Source organism: Muntiacus reevesi, chromosome 16 (genome assembly GCF_963930625.1).
Source record: "Muntiacus reevesi chromosome 16, mMunRee1.1, whole genome shotgun sequence".
NCBI lineage: Eukaryota > Metazoa > Chordata > Mammalia > Artiodactyla > Cervidae > Muntiacus > Muntiacus reevesi.
The window spans coordinates 32,632,408-32,659,672 of record NC_089264.1 but is presented as its reverse complement, the minus strand read 5'-3'; the positions used below and the strand labels follow the sequence as shown (position 1 = coordinate 32,659,672).

Genomic DNA, 27,265 nt, shown 5'->3' with positions numbered 1-27,265 from the left:
CAAAAGAAAATACTATAAGCATAAATGCAAAAACTAGGCCTACCATATAATGTTCTTTAAGCTTTGTTAAATAAATATTAGCCTTTCAGCAAGTTAAACTTTACTGGTGGGTTGTTTTGTGGTAAATACGTAGATCCTGAACTTTTTTTTATGTTTTAAAGTACACTTGAGGAAAATTTATTCTGAAGACATTAAAGCTCTCTAGAACATAGAAGAATCAGCATAAAAATTAGAAGTAGGAGAGTGAGCATGGTTTATTTTTGCAATTAGAAATAAAGAAAAGTAAAAACAAAACAAAAGAGAGAGAGAGAAAAATAGAAAAGTGAACACTTCCAGGAGAAAAAGGAAATTCTTTTTTTTTAAGCTTACAATTTGCTCATTGATAGTAAACTATTTTGATGAATTGGCATGGTGACTTCAAATGTACTCATAAGTGATAGTTATAAGTTAATCAGGCTTCCCTGGTGGCTCAAATGGTAAAGCGTCTGCCTGCAATGTGGGAGACCCGGGTTCGATCTCTGAGTTGGGAAGATCCCCTGGAGAAGGAAATGGCAACCCACTCTAGTACTCTTGCCTGGAAAACTCCATGGACAGAGGAGCCTGGTAGGCCACAGTCCAAGGGGTCGCAAAGAGTTGGACATGACTGAGCAGCTTCACTTTCTTTTCTTTTTTTAAGTTAACCATGTTCTAGACATCCTTTGTAATTTGAATGTCTTAATCCTGCATGAAAAAGAAAGGTGCCTCTCCTAATAAATCTTTGGCCTTTTTTGTGAACATTACTAAAATTTATTGCTTTTTTAGTGCTTTAGAATTGATTTTATAAATTAAAAGTCCAAACAAAGAAGTTTAATAATTAAGTCAATCAGTGTTGATGTATAAAACTGTAGAGAAAGGTTAACTTAAAATATCAGTGTTTAGGTTTTGCATCTCAGTTTATTATGAGTGTGAAAGAAACATTTTGTAATAATGGAGAATCGTTTCATGTGATACATTCTTTGAGGTGTGATAAAAGGTTACATGGTGAAATCAGACTGTTCAATCTTAAACCTAAAAATGATTTCTATTCTGTCCCAAGTTATACTGATTTTGGACTTAGGAGTCCAGATCATTTTTGGTGTTCATATATTTTAACTACCTAGAAATAAATGAGGTTAGTGCTTATAACAAAAATTTAGGATAAGTAACGCTATGATGCTTCAGCATTTTCATTCATCTATTTGTATAATCTCATAATCAATGGTCAGTTTCTCATGTCTGAATCATTCTTTTCATAGTAACTGATGTTTGCTGATAACTTAACTCCTCTGGATGTAGTTCCAGCAGTTCTATATGTAACCTTCTCAGAATGCCCCGGTTGGTGACCACAATCTTGGGGAAAAGGCTTTACCTATTCAGAAATAAATAGGAACTTTAATTTTTCAGTCAGCCTTCCTCTAGTAACTAGCCATTCCTAGTAACAGAAGCCTATGATGGAATTGTCTGCACTTCATGCAATACATTTACAACAACAATTCTTTTCACAGAAGAGCAAATTTAGCACATAAATTTGTAAGTTAGTGCCTCAAATAATTATTCACATCTTTGGTTGGAAGCAATAGTGAAAAATGTATTTTTTTTTTCAATTAATGGCAGCTGGAAACCTACTTGAATATGCAGTGCTTTGACACTAACTCATGCCTTTAAAGTTATATTATTAAATAATTACCTGCTTTTCCATAACATTGCCTTTTTAAAATTTAAAAATTAACAAAATTTCATAGATTTGAGAGCTAGCTTTATAAGGACAATTAAATATTGTGAGTAATTAAAATTTGGGAATTCCTGTTTGTTTTCATTCGCTGCTCTCTTTAAGCCAGTTTTTCCCATCATAAGAGTTAAATCTGAATGATGAATCATTTATACTTGATGTGATTTGGAATATATAGAAATCATCCTTGCCTCAAGCTCGGGTTTCTACAACTTTGAAAGTCCCTAACATGCCACTATAATTCAGTCACTTAGATTAAAATCAAAAGCCCCTGGAAGTATGGAAATAGATGAATTTGAGGGAAATCTATGAAATTAGTATTATCCCTTTATCTATTTTAGAATAATCAGCTAGACTAGTCACAATACCTTCTGAAAATATGATTTTTGTAGGGAAGAGAAAGGAAGGAGGAGGAAACCTTCAGAAAATGAGATTGAATTTAGTCTGGTTACATTAGAAAAGCAGTTTCCTGAAGGAATTTCAAGAAGCTGTACTGACTTGAGGCCAATATCAGTATTTCACACGTGTTCATCCACTCTGTTTTCAGGACTATATTTTAGCATATGTTTTATTGTTACTGTTTATAAAAGTAAGAAAAGATCACTATAGGAAATTTGGAAAACACTAAACACTATAAAGAGGAAAATGAAATCACCTGCTCTCGAAGACCCCAAATTTTAACACCTATACTAATTTTAAATGGTGTAGTGTATAAGCAATTTTTCTCAATTATAAGAAAAGTGTGCCTTCTTCTTTCGTAAAGTTCAAAATAATTAAATTATCTTACTCTAATACTTTTTGTAAAAATTTGTCTACTTAATCTTACAAATATGAAAAAGTATGAACAATTATGAAAAACTATTCCATAAAGATTGTGTGTTGTTTTCTTCTTATATCTCCAGCATGTTTAAAACTGTGTGCTCATTGCCTTATTAGCAAAGTGGTAAGGTAGAGACTTGTATTGACTAACAGTTACTATTCTCATTTTACTTTCATTGATCTTGTAGTGTAGACTCCTTTCAGAGTCTAGCATTAATGCACTATTTGTATCAGAAATATTTAAATTTCTCTCTGGTTAATTAGAAATCTGTAAGGTATTTTATCTGGGAGTTTAAATAAATATCATGTCAATATATAGACTTTTTTCATTTCCATTGCCGTTCTTTTTTTTTTGGAGCCCAATTACTTTACAATGTTGTGGTGGTTTTTGCCATACATTCACATGAATCAGCCATGGATGTACATGTGTACATCCTGACCCTCCTATCTCATCCCATCACCTCCCTTCCTCCCCATCCCATCCCTCAGGGTCATCCCAGTGCACCAGCCATGAGCACCCTGTCTCATGCATCGAACCTGGACTGGTAATCTATTTCACATATGATAATATACATGTTTCAATGCTATCCTCTCAAATCATCCCACCCTCACCTTCTCCCACAGAGTCCAAAAGTCTCTTCTTTGTATCTGTGCCTCTTTTGCTATCTCGGATATAGGGTCATTGTTACTATCTTTCTAAATTCCATATATATGTGTTAATATACTGTGTTGGTGTTTTTTTTTTCTGGCTTACTTTGCTCTGTATAATAGGCTCCAATTTCATCCACCTCATTAGAACTGGTTCAAATGCTTTCTTTTTAATAGCTGAGTAATATTTCATTGTGTATATATATCACAGCTTTCTTATCCATTCGTCTACCGATGGACATCTAGGTTACTTCCATGTCCTGGCTATTGTAAACAATGCTGCGATGAACATTGGGGTACATGTGTATCTTTCAATTCTGGATTCCTCAGTGTGTATGCCCAGCAGTGGGATTCCTAGGTCGTATGGCAGTTCTATTTCCAGTTTTTTAAGGAATCTTCACACTGTTCTCCATAGTGGCTGTACTATGTAGTTTGCATTACCACCAACAGTGTAAGAAAGGAGGCAAGAATATACAATGGACAAAAGACAATCTCTTTAAAAAGTGATGCTGGGAAAACTGGTCAGCCACTTGTAAAAGAATGAAACTAGAACAATTTCTAACGCCATACACAAAAATAAACTCAAAATGGATTAAAGATCTAAATGTAAGACCAGAAACTATAAACGTCCTAGAGGAAAACATAGGAAAAACAGTCTGTGATGTAAATCACAGCAGGATCCTCTATGACCCACCTCCCAGAGTAATGAAAATAAAAGCAAAAATAAACAAATGGGATCTAATTAAACTTAAAAGCTTTTGCACAATGAAGGAAACTATAAGTAAGGTGAAAAAACAGCCTTCAGAATGGGAGAAAATAATGGCAAATGAAACAACGGACAAAGCTGGAAACCTATCCATCACCAAGTCCTGGAGTTTATTCAAACTTGTGTCCATTGAGTTGGTGATGCCATCCAACCATCTCATCCTCTGTCATCCCATTCTCCACCCACTTTCAATCTTTCCAAGCATCAGGGTCTTTTCAAATGAGTCAGATGGCCAAAGTATTGGAGGTTCAGCTTCAGCGTCAGTCCTTCCAATGAATATTAAGGACTGATTTCCTTTAGGATGGCTGGTTGGATCTCCTTTTAGTCTAAGGGACTCTCAAGAGTCTTCTCCAACACCACAGTTCAAAGCATCAATTCTTTGGCACTCAGCTTTCCTTATAGTCCAAGTCTCACATCCATACATGACTACTGAAAAAGCCATAGCTTTGACTAGATGGACCTTTGTTGGTAAAGTAATGTCTCTGCTTTGTAATAAGCTGTCTAGGTTGGTCATAACTTTCTTCCAAGGAGCAAGCGTCTTTTAATTTCATGGCTGCAGCCATCATCTGCAGAGATTTTGGAGCTCCCCAAAATAAATTCTGTCAGTGTTTCCACTGTTAGCCTGTCTGTTTGCCATGAAGTGATAGGGCCGGATGCCTTGATCTTAGTTTTCTGAATGTTGAGTTTCAAGCCAACCTTTTCACTCTCCTCTTTCACTTTCATCAAGAGGCTCTTTAGCTTCTCTTCATTTTCTGCCATAAGGGTGGTGTCTGAGGTGTCTGCATATCTGAGGTTATTGATATTTCTCTCAGCAATCTTGATTCCAACTTGTGCTTCATCCAGTCCAGCATTTCTCATGATATACTCTGCTTGTAAGTTAAATAAGGTGGGTGACAATATTGACATACTGCTTTCCCGATTTGGAACCAGTCTGTTATTTCATATCCAGTTCTAACTGTTGCTTCTTGACCTGCATCAGATTTCTCAAAGGCAGGTCAGGTGGTCTGGTATTCCCACTTGGTATTCCCTCCTAGAGATCTAGGTAAATGTTTTCATTTGGTAAGAAGTTTATTGCCCTAATACTTGAGAGATACCTCTAGAAGAAATTAAGACTTTTTTAAAACTTGGAAGAAGAGAGAACATTTTTTTCTTGCCCACAGGAGACTACTACCATTAAGCATATTTCTTGGAATATACCAGTTATTTTACTAAGTATTTGCTGAATAAGTGAATGTTATCTCAGAGGAATGGATCAATAGTTTTCATCCTTAGCCTGTTTCATCACTAGCAGTGTTTAAGGCAACTGTGAAAATTTAAAATATATATAGTCTTATTCTCCCAGCTGTGGTGAATTTATTTGTTTCAGACTCAGAGCTCATGGCAAGAATAAGTAGAGAAAATTAAGTTAAAAAATTAATTTGATGGTATTGGAGAGATTGAGGAAACCTGGGCTCCTCCTCTTTGACACATATTGGGCAGAAATCTTTGCCTCTTGAGTGCCACAAGAGTGCTTCAGATTCAGCTCTGCTTTTAGTGGTTATCTATTTTATATCTTAGACTCTAGTGCTAAGCAGATCAATAATTCACCAGATACTTTTAGGGTAAAATTTAAGAACATTGGGATCATTTCTTGCATCTCTTTTCTTTGAGATCATGGCCCTACACTATTTGGCTGACTTGCCTGCTTCTATTGTATTTTTGTCCTCTCTTTCACTGTGCTGTCATCTTAGTATTTGCTTCTTTCTACATCATTGTCCCAGTCATAGTTCTTGAAATGAGTACTTAGATCAGTGATTATTGGTCATTCATTTATAATCAACTCAAATATCATTTGCACTACTATGAGTTTTTATTTCTTTGCCACACTTTCATTTCTATTGACAAATGACTTCCTTAGATTATCCATTTTTTATAAAATGTCACATGGGTTTATAACTGGGAGAGAAGGAAGCAATGCGCCTGTATACTTAGACCTCTGCACTTAAACTGTGTATCGGCCTGCATATCCATGACAGGCTTTGAAAGAAGCAGTATGTGTGTCACTGGTCATGATTAGCATCTCTTATTTGTGTAGTGCTTTGTGGAGATTGGGCGTCCCTTGTGGCTCAGCTGGTAAAGAATCCGCCTGCAATATGGGAGACTTGGGTTTGATTCCTGGATTGGGAAGATCCCCTGGAAAAGGAAAAGGATACCCACTCCAGTATTCTGGCCTGGGGAATTTCATGGATTGTATAGTCTATGGATTCGCAAAGAGTCGGACACGACTGAGAGGCTTTCACTCACTCACTCACTTGTGGAGATTAACTGTGCTTAATTTGTGTACTTCTTATTCTTCAATGCAGAGCTTAAGTGGAAGAATTATAAAGTGTAGGCAACACATTTTCCACTGTGTGGCTTATAGAAAGAAAAGAAAAAGTACTAAGGTCAGTGGAAAGACAGACTAGGAAATGATAAATAAAGATAATTTAATGAAAATATTTTAGTTGAATTATTTCATTTGAAATTTAAAAAGAGAATAGTTAAGAAATAGTTATGACATTTATAATTATTATTTCTAATAAAACAGTTTGCCGGGAGGATTCATACCATTCTGTGGTTTCATGTGCTGCTGTAGTTCTCACGCCTGTGGAACCCACAGTAGAGATGAAGAAAAAAGAAGAACTCAAGTTTCGTGAACCTTCAAAACAGTAAGTTGTTCATTTGGTTTTCCAAGTTTTGTAAACGTTATTAGATAATTAGATAACTGATCAAAGTTAGATCACTCAGAAATTGTGATTTATAATGGATATGTTAATACTAGCATATTGAGAGAACAGAAATAAATTGTGCATGTTAAAAGAAAAAGACGATTTATTCTGTAATGCCTCAATGAATAGCTTCTGTCTCTGAGTTTGTGTGTTTGAACTATATACCATTCAGGTTTCATTTAGATACCTTATTTTGGTGATGTGAATAAGCAGACTGAAGCCCCTTATTTTCTTAATACTATGATTATGTATGTACTGTTCTTGGAACCCTTATTTTATAGTTGTAGGCTTCAATGGTGCAAAATATGAAAATTTTTAAATATAAATTTCTTGGGCTTAAACAGGTTTGTACTTTATAAGTAATTTATTTTTAACTTTGGTTAAAGTTTGCATATTTTTCCATTTAAACAGATCAAGCTTCACTTAAATTTAAATTTGATCTTTTATTGAATAAATAATATTTTTTTCTTATATTGGCCAGAAGAATTAAATTCATAGTAGCAAATATAAGATACATGAAGTTGAAGTATCTAATAAACTAGGTTTATTTATAGTTATGTATTAAGTAAATTAAAAGGGAAAACCAGCTGATTTTCTAGTGAAAGTGTTGCCATGCTTGCTTTAAAGTCTTAGGTTGGAGACTAAGGGATGTATGGTGTTGCCAAGGCTTGCTGGCTACAGAAGGAGTTACCCTGAAGTACCTAGTGTTTTCTTCTATTCTGTTCAGTTCAGCCGCTCAGTTATGTCTGACTCTTTGCGACGCCATGAATCGCAGCATGCCAGCCTCCCTGTCCATCACAAACTGCTGGAGTCTACCCAAACCCATATCCATTGAGTTGGTGATGTCATCCAACCATCTCATCCTCTGTCGTCCCCTTCTCCTCCTGCCCTCAATCTTTCCCAGCATCAGGGTCTTCTCAAATGAGTCAGCTCTTCACATCAGATGGCCAAAGTATTGGAGTTTCAGCTTCAACATCAGTCCTTCCAATGAACACCGAGGACTGATCTCCTTTAGGATGAACCAATTGAATCTTCTTGCAGTCCAAGGGACTCTCAAGAGTCTTCTCCAACACCACAGTTCAAAAGCATCAATTCTTCGGCGCTCAGCTTTCTTTGTAGTCCACCTCTCACATCCATACATGACTACTGGAAAAACCATAGCCTTGACTAGACGAACCTTTGTTGGCAAAGTAATGTCTCTGCTTTTTAATATGCGGTCTAGGTTGGTCATAACTTTCCTTCCAAGGAGTAAGCAGCTTTTAATTTCCTGGCTGCAATCACCATCTGCAGTGATTTCGGAGCCCAAAAAACTAAAGTCAGTCACTGTTTCCCCATCTATTTGCCATGAAGTGATGGGACCAGATGCCATGATCTTAGTTTTTTGAAGAGCTTTAAGCCAACTTTTTCACTCTCCTCTTTCACTTTCATCTATTAGATTAACTTTATCATACTTGTTTGTTTCTTGATGTCTTTCTACTGGATATGTTCCTGATTCCAAGTTTCCTGGAATATGATAGTGCCTGATACTCTGTGAAATCAATTAGAAAATCTCTTAATGTTATATGCAGTAATGTTGAATTCAAGTGGAGTAATGTTTATATTTGATGGCATGAAAATAGTGTTAATATTCTCATTGTAGAGGAAGGAAATACTAACCAATTCAGAAAGATAGATTATAATTCAATTTTAATACAATCTAAAAGTGAACTACTGTTAATATAGTCTAATTTTTAGGTTTGAAAAGCCTTTTTTTGGTCTAATAGAAAGAAGGTTACATCTCACATATGCCAATTGAATTATATTAGAAAACTCAAATGCATTTTTTGTAATTATGTATGAGTTTATATATTTGTAAATTGGATTTTAAATTCCTTAATTATCTTTCAGTGATTCTATGTAAAACTGGTGAATCATATTATTTGCTTACATAAAATATATTTTCCATTCTTAGCTACTTCATTCATTCTTCTTTACTCTGAGGTCTATATTGAAGTAGACAGTACTTGTTAACTGGCCATTTCTGTTACCCTACATTCACTCTGATACTCCTCTGTGTTCTCTGAATCTACCTTCTTTTTTAAACTCCCTCTTAACTGGATTATTTATTTCTTTTTAAAGGTTTTGTTTTTGTTTTTCTGAGTCAGAGAGATATTAGTTAAAAACTTTTTCTACATATTAGGTGGAAATATGAGACATTTTACTTTACACTCTGTCTTTTTTTCTATATCTGTTATTGGCATGATATCACCATCTTTACAGGGTCATTTTGAGTGTTATGTGAAATGATATTGTTAAAGGATCTGAAATCTAAAAATCCACAGAAGTGTTAGTTATGTTTCCCCTTTCATAGCTTCCATCTATCAGCATTATTGACCTGATGATTTATAGTTACATATTCTTCTCCTGAAGACTCTTCCTAATGTAATCTAATATATCAAGTTCTTGACTGGGCTTGTCTAACTAGGTGTCCTACCTGAATCTTATACTAAGTTTGTTTGAACCAAATTAATGACTCCTCTATCCCCCTCAAATGCTTCCCAGGTGGTAAAGAACTCACCTGCCAGTGCAGGAGATGTAAGAAAGGAAGGTACAGTCTCTGGATCGGGAAGATTCCCTGGAGAAGGAAATGGCAACCCACTCCAGTATTCTTGCCTGGAAAAATCCCATGGACAGAGAGGCCTGACAGGCTGCAGTCCATAGGGTTGCAAAGAATTGGATATGACTGAAGCGACTTAGCACTAGGCCCCCCAAGCTTTTTCCTTCTGATGTCTATATTTGTGTAAAGCAACTATTATTCTTATTTTCTTAAAAAATCTCAATATGTTTTTCCCTCACTTTCAGATTCAGTTAGTTATTGATTACTTCATTAATGTTTGTTTATATTTTTCTTACCATTTGAGCTGACCAGAAAGGCATATACTTCTCATATTTCAGAACTCTTCTAACATGTGTGTTCACTGCGATCTTAATGAAACCATTCAAATAGTGGTCATCTATCAAACGGAGATTACGTATGACCTCCATACCTCACACTGCTGTTTTGAGAATTAAATGATCGGTATGGCTGTGTGGCCGGGAAGATTCCATGGAGAAAATAATGGCTACCCACTCCAGTATTCTTGCCTGGAGAATTCCATGGACAGAGGAGCCTGGTGGGCCACAGTCCATGAGGTCGTAGAGTCAGACACAACTAAGTGACTAATATTTTACTTTCACATGACTGTATGACAGGAACACAGTATAATTCAGATGTAGTGATTAATTTAAAACTCTTGTTTACCATGAGAGAAGCCTCAATGTAAATTATTTCAGAAAAATCAAGGGTGGTGATTGTAATTGCCTCATGTAATTGAAAGTATAGAGGTAGAAATTTCCTGAAGTATGGTTAAATCTGGTACTCAGACAATATCATGGCGAGTTATTTATTCCATCTGCATCTCTTTTCTCTTGATTTGTAGTTTCTACTTTCATAGAGGTTCCTCTAGTGACATTACTGCCTTCAGCAGGTTCTGGGATGAATTTTTATTTTTTCATCAAATCCAGAGGTAATAAATGGTTTCTCATTCCCTTTAATCAAAACAATAAGTGTCCTATATATGAGTGTCATTGGCTTTGACCAGCTTAGCTTATTTGACATGACTATCTTAAGGCAATCACTATACCCAAGAATATTTGATCCTGGAGGAGAGGGTGGAGATAAGAGGGGAAAATCAGGTCCACTCTCAAAATATGGATCATGTTGGTAGAAGAAGGCAGCTATGGATGCTAGGAAGTCAAAATAATTGATGCTCAATATAAGTAGTAATAGCAACATTAATATAAAAACTCAGAATTATTTATTATATTTAAACTATAGACTTCTAATACATTAAAATACAGTTATGTATATCTTAATTTCTTATTTTAAATGATTTCTGACTAATTTTATTTCAAATTATTTGATCCAGCTGTGCTATTGAGAGGCAGTATAACTTGATGGTTAGGAAGTCAGATCTTGGACTAATTTTTGGTACTTTCTTAACCATAGTTTGTATCTTTTTAATGTAGGATTTACTGTATCTTGCTGCAATATGTAGGATACAATATGAAGTCAAGAATATAAAAAACTTGTAATTTTTACAACAAATATATTAGATACATAAACATATCACATTTTTATAAATAGAACTAGCAAAGTCCTGGGTAGTATTTGATTTCTGTATTTTGGATTTCCCATTGGGAAAAATAATAGCCCACCAATATAATATTAAGGTGTTTGAATGCTGTATGTTGAGACATTTTTCTTGGATACTTAACATTCCCTTTAAATTCAGGATGGAATTGTTTCTTTAGGTAAATTTTTATCTCTAACTTTACACACTTCACATGATGAATGTATAAACTGTTGAGTCTTTGAGACATAGGATAGGACTCACAGAATGCATGTAGTTCAGAACTCAGTAAATCTCTTGCTAGGAAGAACTGCAGAAATCTCAGTATATGGGCTTTAGAATAAAGCATAAGATTGTACATACAAAATGATATGTAAGAATATATTTTCAAGGCTATTAAAATCTAGGTGAAGAGATAAAACATACACCTGAAAAGGTGAATTACAGTATGAAGGCAACAGAACCTTTCCTCTAGCATAAGGAGTGGGTTTTTCTCAGCCATATGATTGTTTGAAGTCAAGTTTATTGACATATAAGTATAAATTTATGAAAGTAAACCCAGAATATTGGTCTTAATTATACTATTGCATTGATGTATCATTACAGAGTGTAAGAAACATTTTATGCCTGAAACACTTACCTTACTAACTTCTGGTCCTATCTGAGTACTCAATTAGTATTCTATATGTGACAGCTTATTTTTAAATATTATCATATATTTATCATTTTGAGAAATATTCAGTAAGAAAAAATAGAAATTATTAATTCCAATTAGGAATGAAGTATAAATTTTTCTGTGTAGCAGGTGATCAGAAATACCTAAATCTTTTAGTAAGGAAAGCCTCATTCTGAGCACAGTAGTGGGAAGGAGACAGAGCTTGTCTTTCATTTATATATCTAAAGTTTAATCTTAGTTAAGAAAACAAAGGTGTGGATTTTACTTTTCAGTCTAGTCTAATAGTTAGCTCTGAATACCATGTGCTAGATAAATTTGCTAGAAAAATAGAAACATCTCTATGATCTAATGAAATTAAACAATTTTCAAGTATTTGACCATAACTAGAAATTTTGTGGTCAAAGCTTTGAGTATGAAACTTTATGAATGAATATTAAATATTATTAATATTTAAAATATATGTCCAGGGCTTTCTTGGTGGTCCAGTGGTCCCTGCAATGCAGGAGACCCAGGTTCAATCCCTGGTCTGGGAAGAACCTTCATGCTGTGGGGCAGCATGCCAAACTACTCAGTTTGGACATGCCAGAACTACTCAGGCCATGCTGTAGAGCCCTTGAGCTTCAACTACTGAAGCCCATGCAACGAGAAGCTGTACTAGGCAGCAAAAGTCACCACAATGAGAAGCCCACAGACAGCAAAAGAGAGTAGCCACGACTCACTGCAACTCGAGAAAGCTCGTGTGCAGAACCAAGACCCATCGGTACCAATAAATAAATGAATAAATCCATATAACCAGTCACACTTAGCACGTTACTGAAATCTAAATATTTTTCAAACCACAGATATGAGCAAAGAGCATGAAATGCACATTAAATTCAGAATCTGTAGAAAATGAAAGAATACAGGTTCCATGATTGGTAATGGATTTCTTTTTTGTGCTTCTTTTTAGAAATGTTTGTTGAGATACACACAATCTGTTTATACATACTATGGCTCAGTATCTGAAATGAAGAGATTTTGTGGAAAATTGTAAATATAGAAATACGGGGGGTGAAAAGGGGAGTGAGAAGTTACTCTGTTATTTCTTTGTCCACTTCTGTTTTTATTTTATTTCACAGGGAGTGATCTGTGATCACAGAGATGTGATCTAGTGTTTCATTTTTTAGAAATAAAGCATTCTTTAGACATTTTGTCATTCAGTCCAAGTTTCAAGGCCTCCATGTAGCAGTTCATGTTATTGACCTCAGGATGGTTCGTTGAGATGATTCTAAGAGATCATGAATGCTATTACTTAGTATATTTTTAAAGAATGAGTAAAACAAACCTATTTAATTCTTAGAGAATCCTTAACCATATACATTTTAAGTTCTATCAGCTCTTTTTATCTGGTTTTATAATAAGTTAATACTGTATATATGTTAAATTTGGAAAAGTTTAAGTACTCCCTAATGTCTTCTAAAGTTGTTGCACAAACTCTAGTTGTACTGGAAACACACAAATGATTCTGTTAGCACCTAATTTCCAACTTTCCTTTTCAAATTTCAGGGGAACATATTCACTTATCCTTTCAAGTAGACATGTATTTATTAATTTAATCCATAAAAATAGATAGTTCTTGAGTATCTGTTTTGTTCTTGGTATTGTGCTCAGGGCTGGAGATTTTTGAGTTGAAAACCTCTCATGAAACTTAGAGTATAGTCAAGAAGACACACATTAGTTGATTAATTGAAACAGTGGGGGACTGTGGAAGTGAAAATAGTTATAATATAGAGATATATCGTGTTACAAGAGTTTATACTAAGAGGCTTTGACATGGTCAAAAAAGTCAGAAACATTCGCTGAGGAGGTGACACCTGAGCTAAGATATGGAGGATATTAGCTAACTAAGTGAAAAGGCAAAGGTGGGACTTAGCAGCAGGAGAAGGACTTGTTCAAATATCCTGTGATGGCTAGGGTCAGGGAGAAATTTTAAAAAGCTGGTGGGAGTAAAAGGGAGGGGGAAAAAAACAAAACAAAACATGTTTCTAAGTAAGGCCGAAGAGACACAATCAGTGTTATCGTCTGAAAACTTTGTTATGGTTTCTTATAAGGAACCAATTGGATGTGATGGCACATTGGTGGTCTCCCCAGGTGGCTTTAGTGATAAAGAACCCGCCTTCCAATGTAGAAAGACATAAGAGATGTGGGTTCGATCCCTGGTTTGGGAAGATCCCCTGGATGAGGGCATGGAAGCCCACTCCAGTATTCTTGCCTAGAGAGTCCCACGGACAGAGGAGCCTGGGGGCTACAGTCCATAAGGTTGCAAAGAGTCAGACACAACTGAAGTGAGAGCATGCACGAGTGGGGGCATTGGTATGATGGAGCTGGCTTGGAAGAACTGAACTGTCACCATAGCTTCCCAACTCCAGGTTCAGTGATCTCATACTGCAAGTTTTCTCTGACACGGTGGGTATATTTACCACAATAATTGGCAAATTTTATAAATCAAGGCTTTTGCCTCTCCCAGAGAACTTGTAGTTAATATTTATCAGCTTACCTCTAAATGGGGGACAGGTTGAATGTCTGCAGTGAGACCATTTAAGTGGTTGCTGACAGTAGCTTAGACTAGGGTGCTGCCACTGGAGATGGTGAAATGTAAAAACTGAACTAAGTCAAAGTATTTTTCAGAACCAAGGCAAGTTATATGTAGTTATTAACTAAAAGTTAATACCAAACCCTTACCAAGGACAAAGGAGAAACCACTCATTGTAATCATGATAAAATGATGTATTATTGTGATAATCCTGACATGTTATTTTGAATTAGTAGTAGTTTATTCAAGGGGGAGTTTTTATATTCTTTTAATTTATATTGGATATTATCAATGGAATTAAATGTGGGAAACACATACAAATGTATTCTTGAATTGTTACCACTGATTCTCACTGAAAATGCACATAAATGTAAATAAACTTTTTAAGAAGGTTAGACAGCATCACCAACTCAATGGACATGAATTTGAGCAAACTGGGAGATAGTGGAGGACAGAGGAGCCTGGCGTGCTGCGGTCCTTGGGGGTCACAAAGAGTCGGACATGAATTAGGTATGGACCAACAACAATAAAATTTTATGTAGGTCCTTATGTAAATTCTTATGATTCTTTACTAATAGTTTCCCTCCTATACTGATCTGTAGCCTTTATTTACTATCTATCAATAGGTGCCTTCAAACTCTCCCATTAAAAAAAGAAACAATCAGAAGCGGAGGCATGTCATAATGGAATCACATACTTGTGCCTGTTGTGCAAGGCTTCTTTCACTCAGCAAGTTTTGGGGATTTATTCATACTGTCGCATGTGCCAAGGTCCAGACCATTTTACTAGTGAGCAGTTTCATCACATACATGTGTCAGAGTTTGGTCAGTAATTCAGTCCTGTCCTCTTTGACCTCACCTTACAAACTCACTGAATCTCAGAACCACAGGGCCTCTGGATGTGGAAAAGGTGTAATGAAGGCCATCTGTATCCAACTCATTTCACATGTTAGGAAAATAATGCTCAAAATTGTCTAAGATAGGCTTCAGCATACACAAACCAAAAGCTTCCAGATGTTCAAGTTGGATTTAGAAAAGGAAGAGAGACCAGAGATCAAATTGCCAGTGATGGCAATCCATTGGATCATAAAAAAAGCAAGAGGGTGCCAGAAAAAACAAAAAAAACATTTATTTCTGCTTCAATGATTACACTAAAGCCTTTGACCATGTGGATTACAGAAAACTATGGAAAATTTTTAAAGAGATGGGAATACCAGATCACCTAACCTGTCTCCTTAGAAACTTGTATACAGGTCAAGAAGCAACAGTTAGAACCAGACATGGAACAACAGACTGGTTCCAAATTGGGGAAGCAGAATGTCAAGGCTGTATATTATCACCCTGCTTATTTAACTTAGTGCACAGTACATCATACAAAATGCCAGGCTGGATAAAGCTCAAGCTAAAATCCAGATTGCTGGGAGAAATATCAATAACCTCAGATATGCAGATGACACCACACTAATGGCAGAAAGCCACAGAGGAACTAAAAAACCTCTTGATGAAGGTGAAAGAGAAGAGTGAAAAATCTGGCTTAAAACATTCATAAAACTAAGATCATAACATCTGGTCCCATAACTTCATGGCAAATAGATGGGAAAACAATGGAAACAGTGATAGAATTTATTTTCTTGGGCTTCAAAACCAGTATAGATGGTGGCTGCAGCCATGAAATTAAAAGGTGCTTGCTTTAGACTGAAAATCTAAAGGTCCCCAGTAAAAATCAAAATAAAAGGTGCTTGCTCCTTGGAAGAAAAGCTATGACCAACCTAGACAGCATATTAAAAAGCAGAGACATTACTGGGCCAACAAAGGTCTGTCTAGTCAAAGCTATGGTCCTTCCAGTAGTCATGTATGGAGTGAGAGTTGGACCATAAAGAAGGATGAGCACCAAAGAATTGATGCTTTTGAGTTGTCGTGTTAGAGAAGGCTCTTTAGGGTACTTTGGACTGCAAGGAGATCCAACCAGTCAATTCTAAAGGAAATCAATCCTGAATATTCATTGGAAGGACTAATGCTGAAACTGAAACTCCAATACTTTGGCCACTTGATATGAAGAACTGACTCACTGGAAAAGACCCTGATGCTGGGGAAAATTGAAGGCAGGAGGAGAAGGAGACAACAGAGGATGAGATGGTTGGATGGCATCACTGACTCAATGGATATGAGCTCTGGGAGATGGTGGTGGACAAGGAAACCTGTGTGCTGCAGTCCATGAGGTCACAAAGAGTCAGACATGACTGAGAGACTCAATAACAGTCCCCGACTCTGCCCTTACAGGGCTGATATTCAGTGCTCGATACACTGCCTGGGAAACTGTCACCCAACCCTTGTTCACGTACGTCCAGTGACAGACAGCTCATCCTTTAGAGGACAGGTTATTGTGTCCTTGGCCATCCTTGCTGTTTAGGAAACTCCTCTTCATTTATTGCCTAAGTCTGCCTCCCAAGATCATCCCCACAGAGGTCCTAGTTCTTGTCCTGGGGCCAGTCAAGGAGAGTGAGCTCCTTCTTGTGCCCCATAAGCTGTAGGGATAAAGGAGGCACAGCTAACACACAGTAGTGAGCTGGTAGATGTTTATCTTATAGTTCTAGTTTAGTTATTTTTTGCTGTATAATATTCTATTATATAAATGTATCAACATTGATTTATGCAATGTACTGTGAATGAATATGTACGTGTCTTGCAATGTTTGCTTCATAAACTGCTCTGCTATGAACATTGATAGGCTTCTGGTGTAAGGTTTCTCTGGAAAGGATGACAGAGTTGTAAGAGACATACATTTTCCCCTTCAACAGATCATTTTCCAGTGGTCCTCATTGTCTACACCATTGTCCACTTTTAGCCTTGTAAAGTTTTATACTTTTTCCAATCTTAGAGGTGTAAACTTGCATCTCATTGTGGTTTTGATTTACACTGACTTCTTTCTAGTGATGTTGAGCATCTTTGTAAGTGTTTATTGGGTGTTTATGTTTCCTGTTCCATAAATTGCCTATCCATATCTTTTGTCCATTTCTTTCCTGAGAAATTTGTGTTTCTTGGAGAGTTCTGTGTACATTCAGGTTTCCAAACTTGAGTGGCTGCTGCTGCTGCTGCTGCTGCTGCTAAGTCGCTTCAGTCTTGTCTGACTCTGTGCGACCCCATAGATGGCAGCCCACCAGACTCCCCCGTCCCTGGGATTCTCCAGGCAAGAACACTGGAGTGGGTTGCCATTTCCTTCTCTCATGCATGAAAGTGAAAAGTGAAAGTGAAGTCGCTCAGTCATGTCCGACTCTTCGCGACCCCATGGACTGCAGCCTACCAGGCTCCTCTGTCCATGGAATTTTCCAGGCAAGGCTACTGGAGCGGGTTGCCATTGCCTTCTCTGAGTAGCTGTGAGCATTGCAAATCCTTCTTCCAGTTGGTGGAATATCTTTTAATAAATTGTGACTTCTAATAAGCATAATTTCATTAAAAAAAACTGAGTCATAAATATGGTAAGTATGAGGATACTCTTATGAATATGAAACAGTCCTCTTCGCATGCAGATTTTCAAAAGAAACAATACCTATTTTGTGATTTTGGTTAATTCAAGGGTAGAGAGGGCTGTCAGAGGAGATGAATGGAAAGACTTCTGTGGAGAGAACTGTGGCCTAAATTTGAGTCTCCTCCGCAGCTTTTGGAGGAGGATTGGAGTTGGGAGAAGTAACTTCCTAATCTCAAGTCTAGTGAAAAATCTTTAAGAGAATCACTCATACAGAGTTTCAAGCTGTTTCCTACAGTTGGAAGCACGAAAGACAGATGATGGATTTATGCCTCAGAAAACTGAAGCAGTGCATTTACTAGACTCAAACTTGCCCAGAAAACCTGGAGAGTGAAGCTGGTCTGGCCAGCTGCAAAAGCAGGAAAATCTTGAAATCTCAGAGCTGGTCAGGGAGAGGGCAGTTTTTGTAAGCTATCTGGGGGGAAGAGAAGAGAAGACCCAGGAGATAGAAGCAGAGATACTTATCCACTGTCAGTAAGGAAACTGCAAGAGAGTGAGCCAGAAAGAGTACCCAGAAGAGACCACTCCTGTGCCCATTTCTAGGCCTGAGAGCCAAGTTCAATCTGCTTAAAACTCTTCCACCAATTGTTCTGGCTCACCCCTCCACCTCTCACCCTGGTGACAGGAGTATGTTTACTGTGGGGCGCTTGTAAGAGGATCCTTCTCTGTTTCATAGAGTCTATTCACATTATTGCAAAATGTGGTCTCATCAGTTACTGGTTTATTAAATTAAAAAAAAAGATTCAAGAGAGTTGATTGTTTTCATACTTCATGTTTTACTCAGGAACCAGTGGATTTTAATACAAATAAATAAAAATCCCTGGAGAAACTGCTTGCTTTGATTGATTGTTGTTGTTTTTGCTTTCTGCTCCTTAGTGAATCATAGTATCTGGTCTCTTGTGCAGACCAGTCAAAAAATCCTATTGTAACATTTTGCATTTAATCTGACAATTCTTCTTTGTACAGTGAACAATGCAGATGCTGTTTTTCAGATGAGTTGGGATAAGATGACTGAAGTGTTTCAGTTCATCAGTGCAGTGCAGTATAGTACCATTTAGTCTTTATAGTGTGATATCAATACAATTTATCAGATCACTAAGAGACTGCAGTTGTAACACCATTGTAGTGAAAGTAGCTCTCATGCACAGATAAAAAGGATGGTGCTAACTTTAACTGCCCTTGCTAACATCATCCCATGGAAAAATTCTGTTTTCCAATAAATGAAAGATTTCAATTGAATTTATTCTGTAATGTAGATAATAACCTAAGTTATTTAATAACACCATAAATAAAGATTATATTAAGCAATATTAATTTCCTAATTTTTGCCTCTCAAGGGAGATAGATTAGTAGAAAAAAATCAAAAGCTTTGAAATCTAACATCTCTACTTAATAGCAGGGCCACATAGGAAACATTATTAACTTTATTAAAGTCATGTATCCTCATTGACTAAATATGGACAATAGCATTTGCTTTGTAAGACTTTAAGTATCCTTTTAAGCATCCAATATTTAAGTGTAAAACAGGTAGATTAATTCTGGATACAAACAAGTAAAACATTTGATTTGATATCTTTTGTGGGAAGAAATTCATCATGAAGACAGGAGAGGAGATCTCTAACAAAAAGTAGTAATATATGGGATTTATGATTTTAGATATTTCCTCAAAATTACCTATTCATAATATGCTATTGTCTGCTTAATTTCTAAAGAGAATTATCTTTCTGTCTACAGATTTGAGTCTCTTTTATAACAAAATCTTTTTTATTCTTCTGTAATACTTAGGATGATAATAGATAGTAGGTACTCAGAGATACTGGAGAATTGATTAATTTTATTTATTTTTGAAGTAAAAGATCTTTAATTTAGAAAGTAGGATCCATTATTATAGTTGTCTGACATTGTCAAATTGAAAATAGATTTGATTAATGCATAGCCACTGTAATCTTTCAGTATTAGCATAGTAAATATTTGAATAATTAATGTTTAACGATGCCACATGGAATTCAAACAGTAATTTTATCAATGATTGAAAAGAAAGAACTCTGAAGTAGGAGTTTGAAAACCTTACTCACAGGTCTGGGATAAAGCAAGACTGTATTTCTAAGCCACAGTTCTCTGTAAAGCAAACATCGGCAGCACACACATCAGAGAGACATGTTAAGGAATGAAAGTCTAGGATATTATCTTGTAAAATGTGAAGGAGCCTACTTTGCTTTTTAGAGGAATCTATAATAAATATTCACAAATATTTTCAAATCTATGAATTAAAGGATTCCCACAGTTGTTGGTAAAATTAAGGTTCTTGGAGACTAATTTACTCCCATGTACTCCTATAATATATAAACACCTTTATTTTGGTGCTTACTAGACAGAAATATAATTATAATATAATTCTGTGCTCTTATCAGACACTGAAGACAAGTGTTTTTTGAGGACAGGTAATTTTTATCAATATTTTCGTTTGTTTTTTAATCTCCTGGGCTTAGCACAAGATTTTATACATTGTAGGTGCTGGTATATTATTTCTTAAATTTATAAATACATTTTAAAAAATAATATAGTTGTGTATTCAATAGCAGAAAAAATGTTAAACTGCCATACAATTCTGCTCATTTCACATACTAGCAATGTAATGCTTAAAATCCTTGAAGCTAGTCTTCAGCAGTACATGACCGAGAGCTTCCAGATGTACAAAGAGGGTTTAGAAAAGGCAGAGGAACAGAGATCAAATTGCCAACATTTGTTGGCTCGTACAGAAATGAAGGAAATTTCAGAAAAAACATCTACTTCTGCTTCATTTACTATGCTATAACCTTTGACTGTGTGGATCACAACAAACTGTGGAAAATTCTTAAAGAGATGGAAGTACCAGACCACCTTACCTGTTTCCTGAGAAACCTCTATGCAGCTCAAGAAACAACAGAACTCTACTAGAAACAACAAACTGGTTCAAAATTGGGAAAGGAGTATGTCAAGTCTATATATTATCACTCTGCTTATTTAACTTCTTTGTAGAGTACATAATGCAAAATGTTGGGATGGATGAATCACAAGCTGGGATCAAAATTGCTGGGCAAAATATCAACAACCTCAGATACTGAGATAATACAACTCTAAAAACACTCTAATGGCAGAGAGTGAAGAGAAACTTGAAAGAAGAGAGTGAAAAAGCTGGCTTAAAGCTCAACATTAAAAAAAACTAAGATCATGACATCCAGTCCCATCACTTCATGGCAAATAGATGGGGAAAGAATGGAAACAGTGACAGACTTTCTTTTCTTGGACTCTAAAATCACTGTGGAAGGTGATTGCATCCATGAAATTAAAACACAATTTCTCCTTGGAAGAAAGCTGTGACATCACTTTGCAAACAAATGTCCATATAGTCAAAGCTGTGATTTTTCCAGTAGTCATGTTTGGATTTGAGAGTTGGACCATAAAGAAGGCCAAGCAGTGAAGAATTGATGCTTTCAAATTATGGTGCTGGAGAATACTCTTGAGAGTCTCTTGGATTGGAAGGAGATCCAATCAGTCAATCCTAAAGGAAATTAACCTTGAATGTTCATTGGGAGGACTGATGCTAAAGCTGAAGCTCCAGTAGTTTGGCCATCTGATGTGAAGAGCCGACTCACTGGAAAAGACCTTGATGCTGGGAAAGGTTGAAGGCAAAAGGAGAAGGGGACGACAGAGGAAGGGATTGTTGGGTAGCATCATTGACTCAGTGGACATGAGTTTGGGCAAACTCTGGGAGAGAGTGAGGGACAGAAAAGCCTCGTACATGGCAGTCCATGAGGTTGAAAGAGTCAGACATGACTTAGCAACTAAACAACAACAAGCATATAGTTCATAATAAGCGTCACATACTATTTGAAACTTTACAGATATTAATTCATTGAATCCTCTCAACAATGTTTTGTGTTATTTTCCCCGGGTTTCATCTGAGGAAGCCAAGTCACACATAGGTTAAGTAATTTGTTCAAGATGACCCTTTTAAAAAAGAATATACTTTATTTTTAGTTATTTTAATTACTAAATGTAGAACGAGACATTAGACAATCATCCTTTTCCTATTCAGTTCTTTTTATAGATATTTACAACATAAAAATATGGATGCCATTATAAACCAATAATGCAAAAGATGATTAGCATTTACAAATCAACAGAATAAATAGAAGAACTTAAGCAACAAAATTCTTCCCTGTTGATTATCACAATCAATCAATGCCTCTTCATTTGTGTATGTATTTCTCCCCAAATTAGTCAGGAAAAAATCTATTTTTTTTAATGCTTCTGTCCTTTTATTGTCATTTATTTTATTAGCTTTTTGTTAGAACTATTTTGTTATTTTCTCTTTTTTATGTTTCTTTGGAATATAACTTTTATTAAGTTCATATCAGTAAGGTTAAAGTTACATATTTTGTCAAAGAATTAAAGGGCATATACGAATTTAGAGAAATAGTAAAAGATGGGGGAAAAGGGTTATTTCCAACCAACATATTCATTTAAAGTGTCACATGCTTTCACAGATATAATACAGTGCCTCAAAATATTACAAAGTATTGATGAAAGTACATAGACACTTTTAAAAGAATTTAGTTATTGAATGACTTTTACAGAAATAAGCTTGGTATTTTCTCTACAATTTGAGACCAAGCATTATGTCATAGTCATGATTCTGTGTGGATCTAAAAGGCATAATAAAAATCTAGAAGGAAGATATGTACAAAGATAGATTATGATATAAGAATGAATTTTAGGGCCTTCTCTGGCAATCCACTGGTTAAGACTCTGTGCTTCCATTGCAAGAGGTTCAGGTTCAATCCCTGATCCGGGAACTAAAATCCTACATGCCTCCCAGGAAAAAAAAAAAATGGATTTTATAACCGTCAGTGGTTACAGCAGACTTCTTGTTTTGAAATTTTCATATGAATTTGTACATGAGTGCTGTAAGTAGATTTAGGCAGTAGAGGTACAGAACCCAGCAATCTTTAGGCTGCGTTCCATGGGGTCGCACAGAGTCGGACACGACTGAAGTGACTTAGCAACAGCAGCAGCAGTGGGTTGCCATTTCCTTGTCCAATGCATGTATGCATGCTAAGTCGCTTCAGTCGTGTCCGACTCTGTACGACCCCATAGACGGCAGCCCATCGGGCTCTCCTGTCCCTGGGATTCTCCAGGCAAGAATACTGGAGTGGGCTGCCATTTCCTTCTCCATTAAAGGGTGCTATGTTTTGTATTAATTATTTTTTTTGCATTTTCTATGTGTTTATTTATTTCATGTCAGTTAAAATTTCATTCTAAGGCTATTTTTTTACCCACCTCCCCATTTTTATCTACTCTTTAAAATTTAGGATTTAATTATTGCATTATATCAAATTTACACACATGCTTCATCATTTAATTGAAATAAGAGAAATTAGAAAGCATTTTTAAAATGAATGAAAGTTTGCTTTCAGAAAATTGATAATGTCAAAATGTAATGGGAAGCAGGTAGCTTATATCAATTTTATGATTTAAAGTGAATGTAATTTCTATATATTTCACAGCATTAATTACCTGGCAGTTTAAAGTTTTTGCTTGGTAAATGGCTACCATTTAAATTTAAAACTGATTATTTGAGTAAGTTTTATGGTTACAAGATTAATGTGCCATAAAGAAATATTATTTACTTATTTTAGAAAAAAAGTAACAAGGAATGGCTTGTTAAATCTACTGTACTGTTATCCGAATTATTGGTCAAGTTTTCTCTCGTATCTGTAGTTGGGGGAGGGAAAAATAAATTATTAGAAGCTACTTAAAGCTTCCTGAGAGAAATTGGAAATGATTTATTTCACCTACCACCATGATGAGATTGGGACTATCGTAACAGAATATTGCAACATTTTTTGTAGCATATATCTTAACAACTCTGACAGAACTTTAGATGTTCTTTGATAACCCAGAAGCCCTGGAAGGTAATCTGGAACTGGTTTATTGGCCCTTACAGAGTGAACTGAGAGCTAAACAGAGATTAAAAGGCAAACTAAGTACATTGCTCAATGTATCAAACACACTGCTCTCTAGCCAATCATCTTCAGAAACGTGGTTGAGTTGAAGGATCAATGAATAAAGTTTGGTCTGTGCTGTGCCAGTAAATATAAAGTTTTGCTCAGACTGATTTTCGATTCCATTAGTAAATCTGTGGATAATCTCCAATGCCAGCATAAATTACTGAAGTTTCAACAGGGCAGATACTTATGTGTATTTCCTATTAATCAGTTAGATTATAAATGACAGACCCTCAACTGAAAAAAGATCTTAAGGACAAAAACAAGACATTGCAGCCTCACAGAAATTAAAACATAAATTTCTTCATGGAACTTATTTTACATTTTTCTGCTATACATACTTTATATATCTATGTTCACATTGTGCCATAGGAAGATTGCAGTTTTCAAAATAGCTATTGTATATACCATGTAAGCTTGATATTCCATTGGCACAAAAGTAACTCGTTTCAATTTCAAGATTCAGAGATATTGCTGGCTTGTTAGATTCATAGATATTAAACATCAATCATTCCTCTTGCTCCAAAATAAAAATATCACCAAAAATCTCAAAAGTTTTTTCCATATTAGTATTACCCTGTGATTATATATTGGAGAAGGCAATGGCAACCCACTCCAATACTCTTGCCTGGAAAATCCCATGGACGGAGGAGCCTGGTAGGCTGCAGTCCATGGGGTCACGAAGGTCGGACATGACTGAGCGACTTCACTTTCACTTTTCACTTTTATGCATTGGAGAAGGAAATGGCAGCCCGCTCCAGTGTTCTTGCCTGGAGAATCCCAGGGATAGGGGAGCCTGGTGGGCTGCCGTCTGTGGGGTCGCACAGAGTCGGACACGACTGAAGTGACTTAGCAGTAGTAGCAGCAGTGATTATATGTGTGTGTGTGTGTTTGTGTGTGTGTGTGTTTGTGTGTGTGTGTGTATGTATGTGTATATAATGATGGTATTTAAAAATCTATAAATATTATTGTGAAATATGTTACAAATTAGTATTTATACTTGTCATGTGTAGCTTCTTTACCTTATTCTAAAAATTTTCAAAACCAACCAATGAGACATGTTATTTTAAACTGAAAGCAGGAATTTAAAAAGTGTGAGATTACTTCTAAGCCATGTAAATTAAAAGAATGATAAAAAGTGAAAATTAATTATTCATGTGAAACCAGATAATCATGTTTATGTTAACTAGATCAAAAAATATAAATAAGTTTAATAACATTTCACTGTCCTTTAAAGCTCATGGAAATCATGAGTAAAAGTTAATTATATATGTGCTGTTTGCTATGCTACTTATGTACTCATCTGTTATTTTCTTAAATAGAACAACAAACATTTTTGTCTTCAGCTGTCCCACTTAGATTGTGCCCAGAAGGTCTTCTCAATTAAAAAGAAAAAAGTCACCTTAAGTGCATCATAGATGTTCTTTTCTCAGAATTACAATGTACAACAATCATTTTCTCTTTTTGTAAATAATATTTCCTCCCATTACATACTCTTTTTTTTAAATTCGATAAATGTAGAGAGCCTTTCTTTTATTCACCATTGAATTTGAAGGCCTTAGTATAGCACCAGATTCATAATATGGGCTATAAATATGTTTTGAATAAATCATTGAAACAGTGACTCTTAATAAGGGTTGTTTTAGAGAGAGCAGTATGGGTTAGTAGAAAGGTTTCTTGTAATGTGCCATATCTTAACAGTCTTACATGTTCATAAGAATTTTTCACATAGAAAAAAATTGGAGAAAATTAGGGCTTCAGAGAGAACATTTTCCTTATCCCTGAACTGCTTTTTGCAAGGAAATTGACTTCTGGTGGTTAGACTACATGATCATTGTCCGACATTTATAAGTAAAGATAGTCATGTATATCTAAAGGTAGGATGAATAGAAAAAGATACCTAAATGTGAATCTAGTAAATATGGAAACCAAAATTTTATGAGAAGGAGTGAAAAAAGATCTAACTGGCTAAAAACTGAGACAAAGTGAAAACAATTTGTGATACATTATACTTTACAACATTTGGAAAAGGCTTCTCTGGTGTCTGGTAAAGAATCTGCCTGCAATGCGGAAGACCTCTGATTTGATCTCTGAGTTGGGAAGATCCCTTGGAGAAGGGAACAGCTATTACCCACTCCAGTATTCTGACCTGGAGAATTCCATGGACTGTATAGTCTTTGGGGTCGCAAAGAGTTGGACATAACTGAGGCATAATACTTTGGGGAAGGTATAATATTTTGATCAAAATAGATTGATCTTAAGATATGACACCCTTCACTTTAACTGTCTATAATTATATTAAGGGGATCATTTTCACATGAACATACCAAGATTTCATTGGTTTTCCTAAAAACCTTTTAAAAGTCATCAATTAATGTAAAAATCATCGTTTCAAGTACCTTTTTTTTTTTTAATTGATGATAGAGATAGGAATGGGGAGAGAATGGTAGAGGGAGGATTAATTTTATAAATAGTTCACTTGTGAATATTTTATTGTATGGAAAATTGTACTTCTCTGTACATGATCATAAATATGGGGACTTGGGTAATAAATACTAGGATAATGAGAATGTTTTGTACTTTATAGAATTCTGGGATTAATAATTAATGATGTGGGTAGATAATTTTCTGAATCCATGATTAAGCTTTTTCTGATAACTAAAGCCATTCTTCAACTTTTATTTCTCTCAAAGAGGATATTCTCTTGATTCATGTTTCAGAGTATTAGTCTGGGTCATTAACACCAGTGTACTGAGAGAAGATGAAGAGAAAATATTTCCATGTAGAGAAATGAAATATGATCTCAAGAGTTAAAAATTAATCTTATATGTAAAATTTTTAATTCAAACTTCAAGTTAGAACTAGTATATTATTTTAAGACTTACATATTTTAAGACAGATTTAGGAAATACAAAAGATATTTTGTATTTTGCTGTGAAAAGCTCATTCTTGGGAGTCAACATTCTTAAAATACCAATTGAAATTTTACTCTTCTTGAACAAAGAGAGGTTAGCAGTTTAGACTTTACATTTAAATTCTTGTCCTGTCTTTTCAAAGTTTGGTGACCTTGAGCAAGCTAAACAATCTCTCTGAATTTTAGCAATTTATATACTTGGAAATTTATACTCAATTTATAGAATCAGTAGGTGACATTTTTAAAAGACTACACAGTATAGAGTACATACTTATGGTCAGTGAACAATAGCTTGAATTTTTATTGAAGCTTGTCATCTAATAATTAAAATAGAATTCTGTTAATTCTAAAATTTCATTAAATTCCTATTCCTTAAAACTCACAGTCACAACTCTAGCATACTTTCAGAGCAGTTCTTGCTATAGACAAGAAATGGGTCTCCTGGGATATATAGCCATCGGTTCAAAACAAAATTCTTTTTCCAGCTATTTGTATGACTTTGTTGCTGTCCGTATCCGTTGCCTTGATTTCCCACCCTGGTTCTCCTCTTTGGACCTCTGATGTCTATAATTTCTCTTCATTTCCGTTTAGCATTCTTTTTAGATGTTCTCATAATTTCAAGTTCCTGGTCTTAATCTGGTGTCAATATTAAT

At 35.5% G+C, this 27,265-nt stretch overlaps 1 protein-coding gene across 2 annotated transcripts in view; it reads left to right on the top strand.

Annotated features, from left to right (window-relative positions):
* The window catches only part of CCSER1 (coiled-coil serine rich protein 1), a 1,376,611-nt gene that overhangs the window by 309,571 nt on the left and 1,039,775 nt on the right, over positions 1–27,265 (top strand). For both annotated transcript variants that reach the window (XM_065907287.1, XM_065907286.1), the window contains exon 5: positions 6,547–6,667. In XM_065907287.1, coding sequence (XP_065763359.1) covers positions 6,547–6,667 — 121 coding nt within the window. The remainder of the gene's footprint in view (positions 1–6,546; positions 6,668–27,265) is intronic.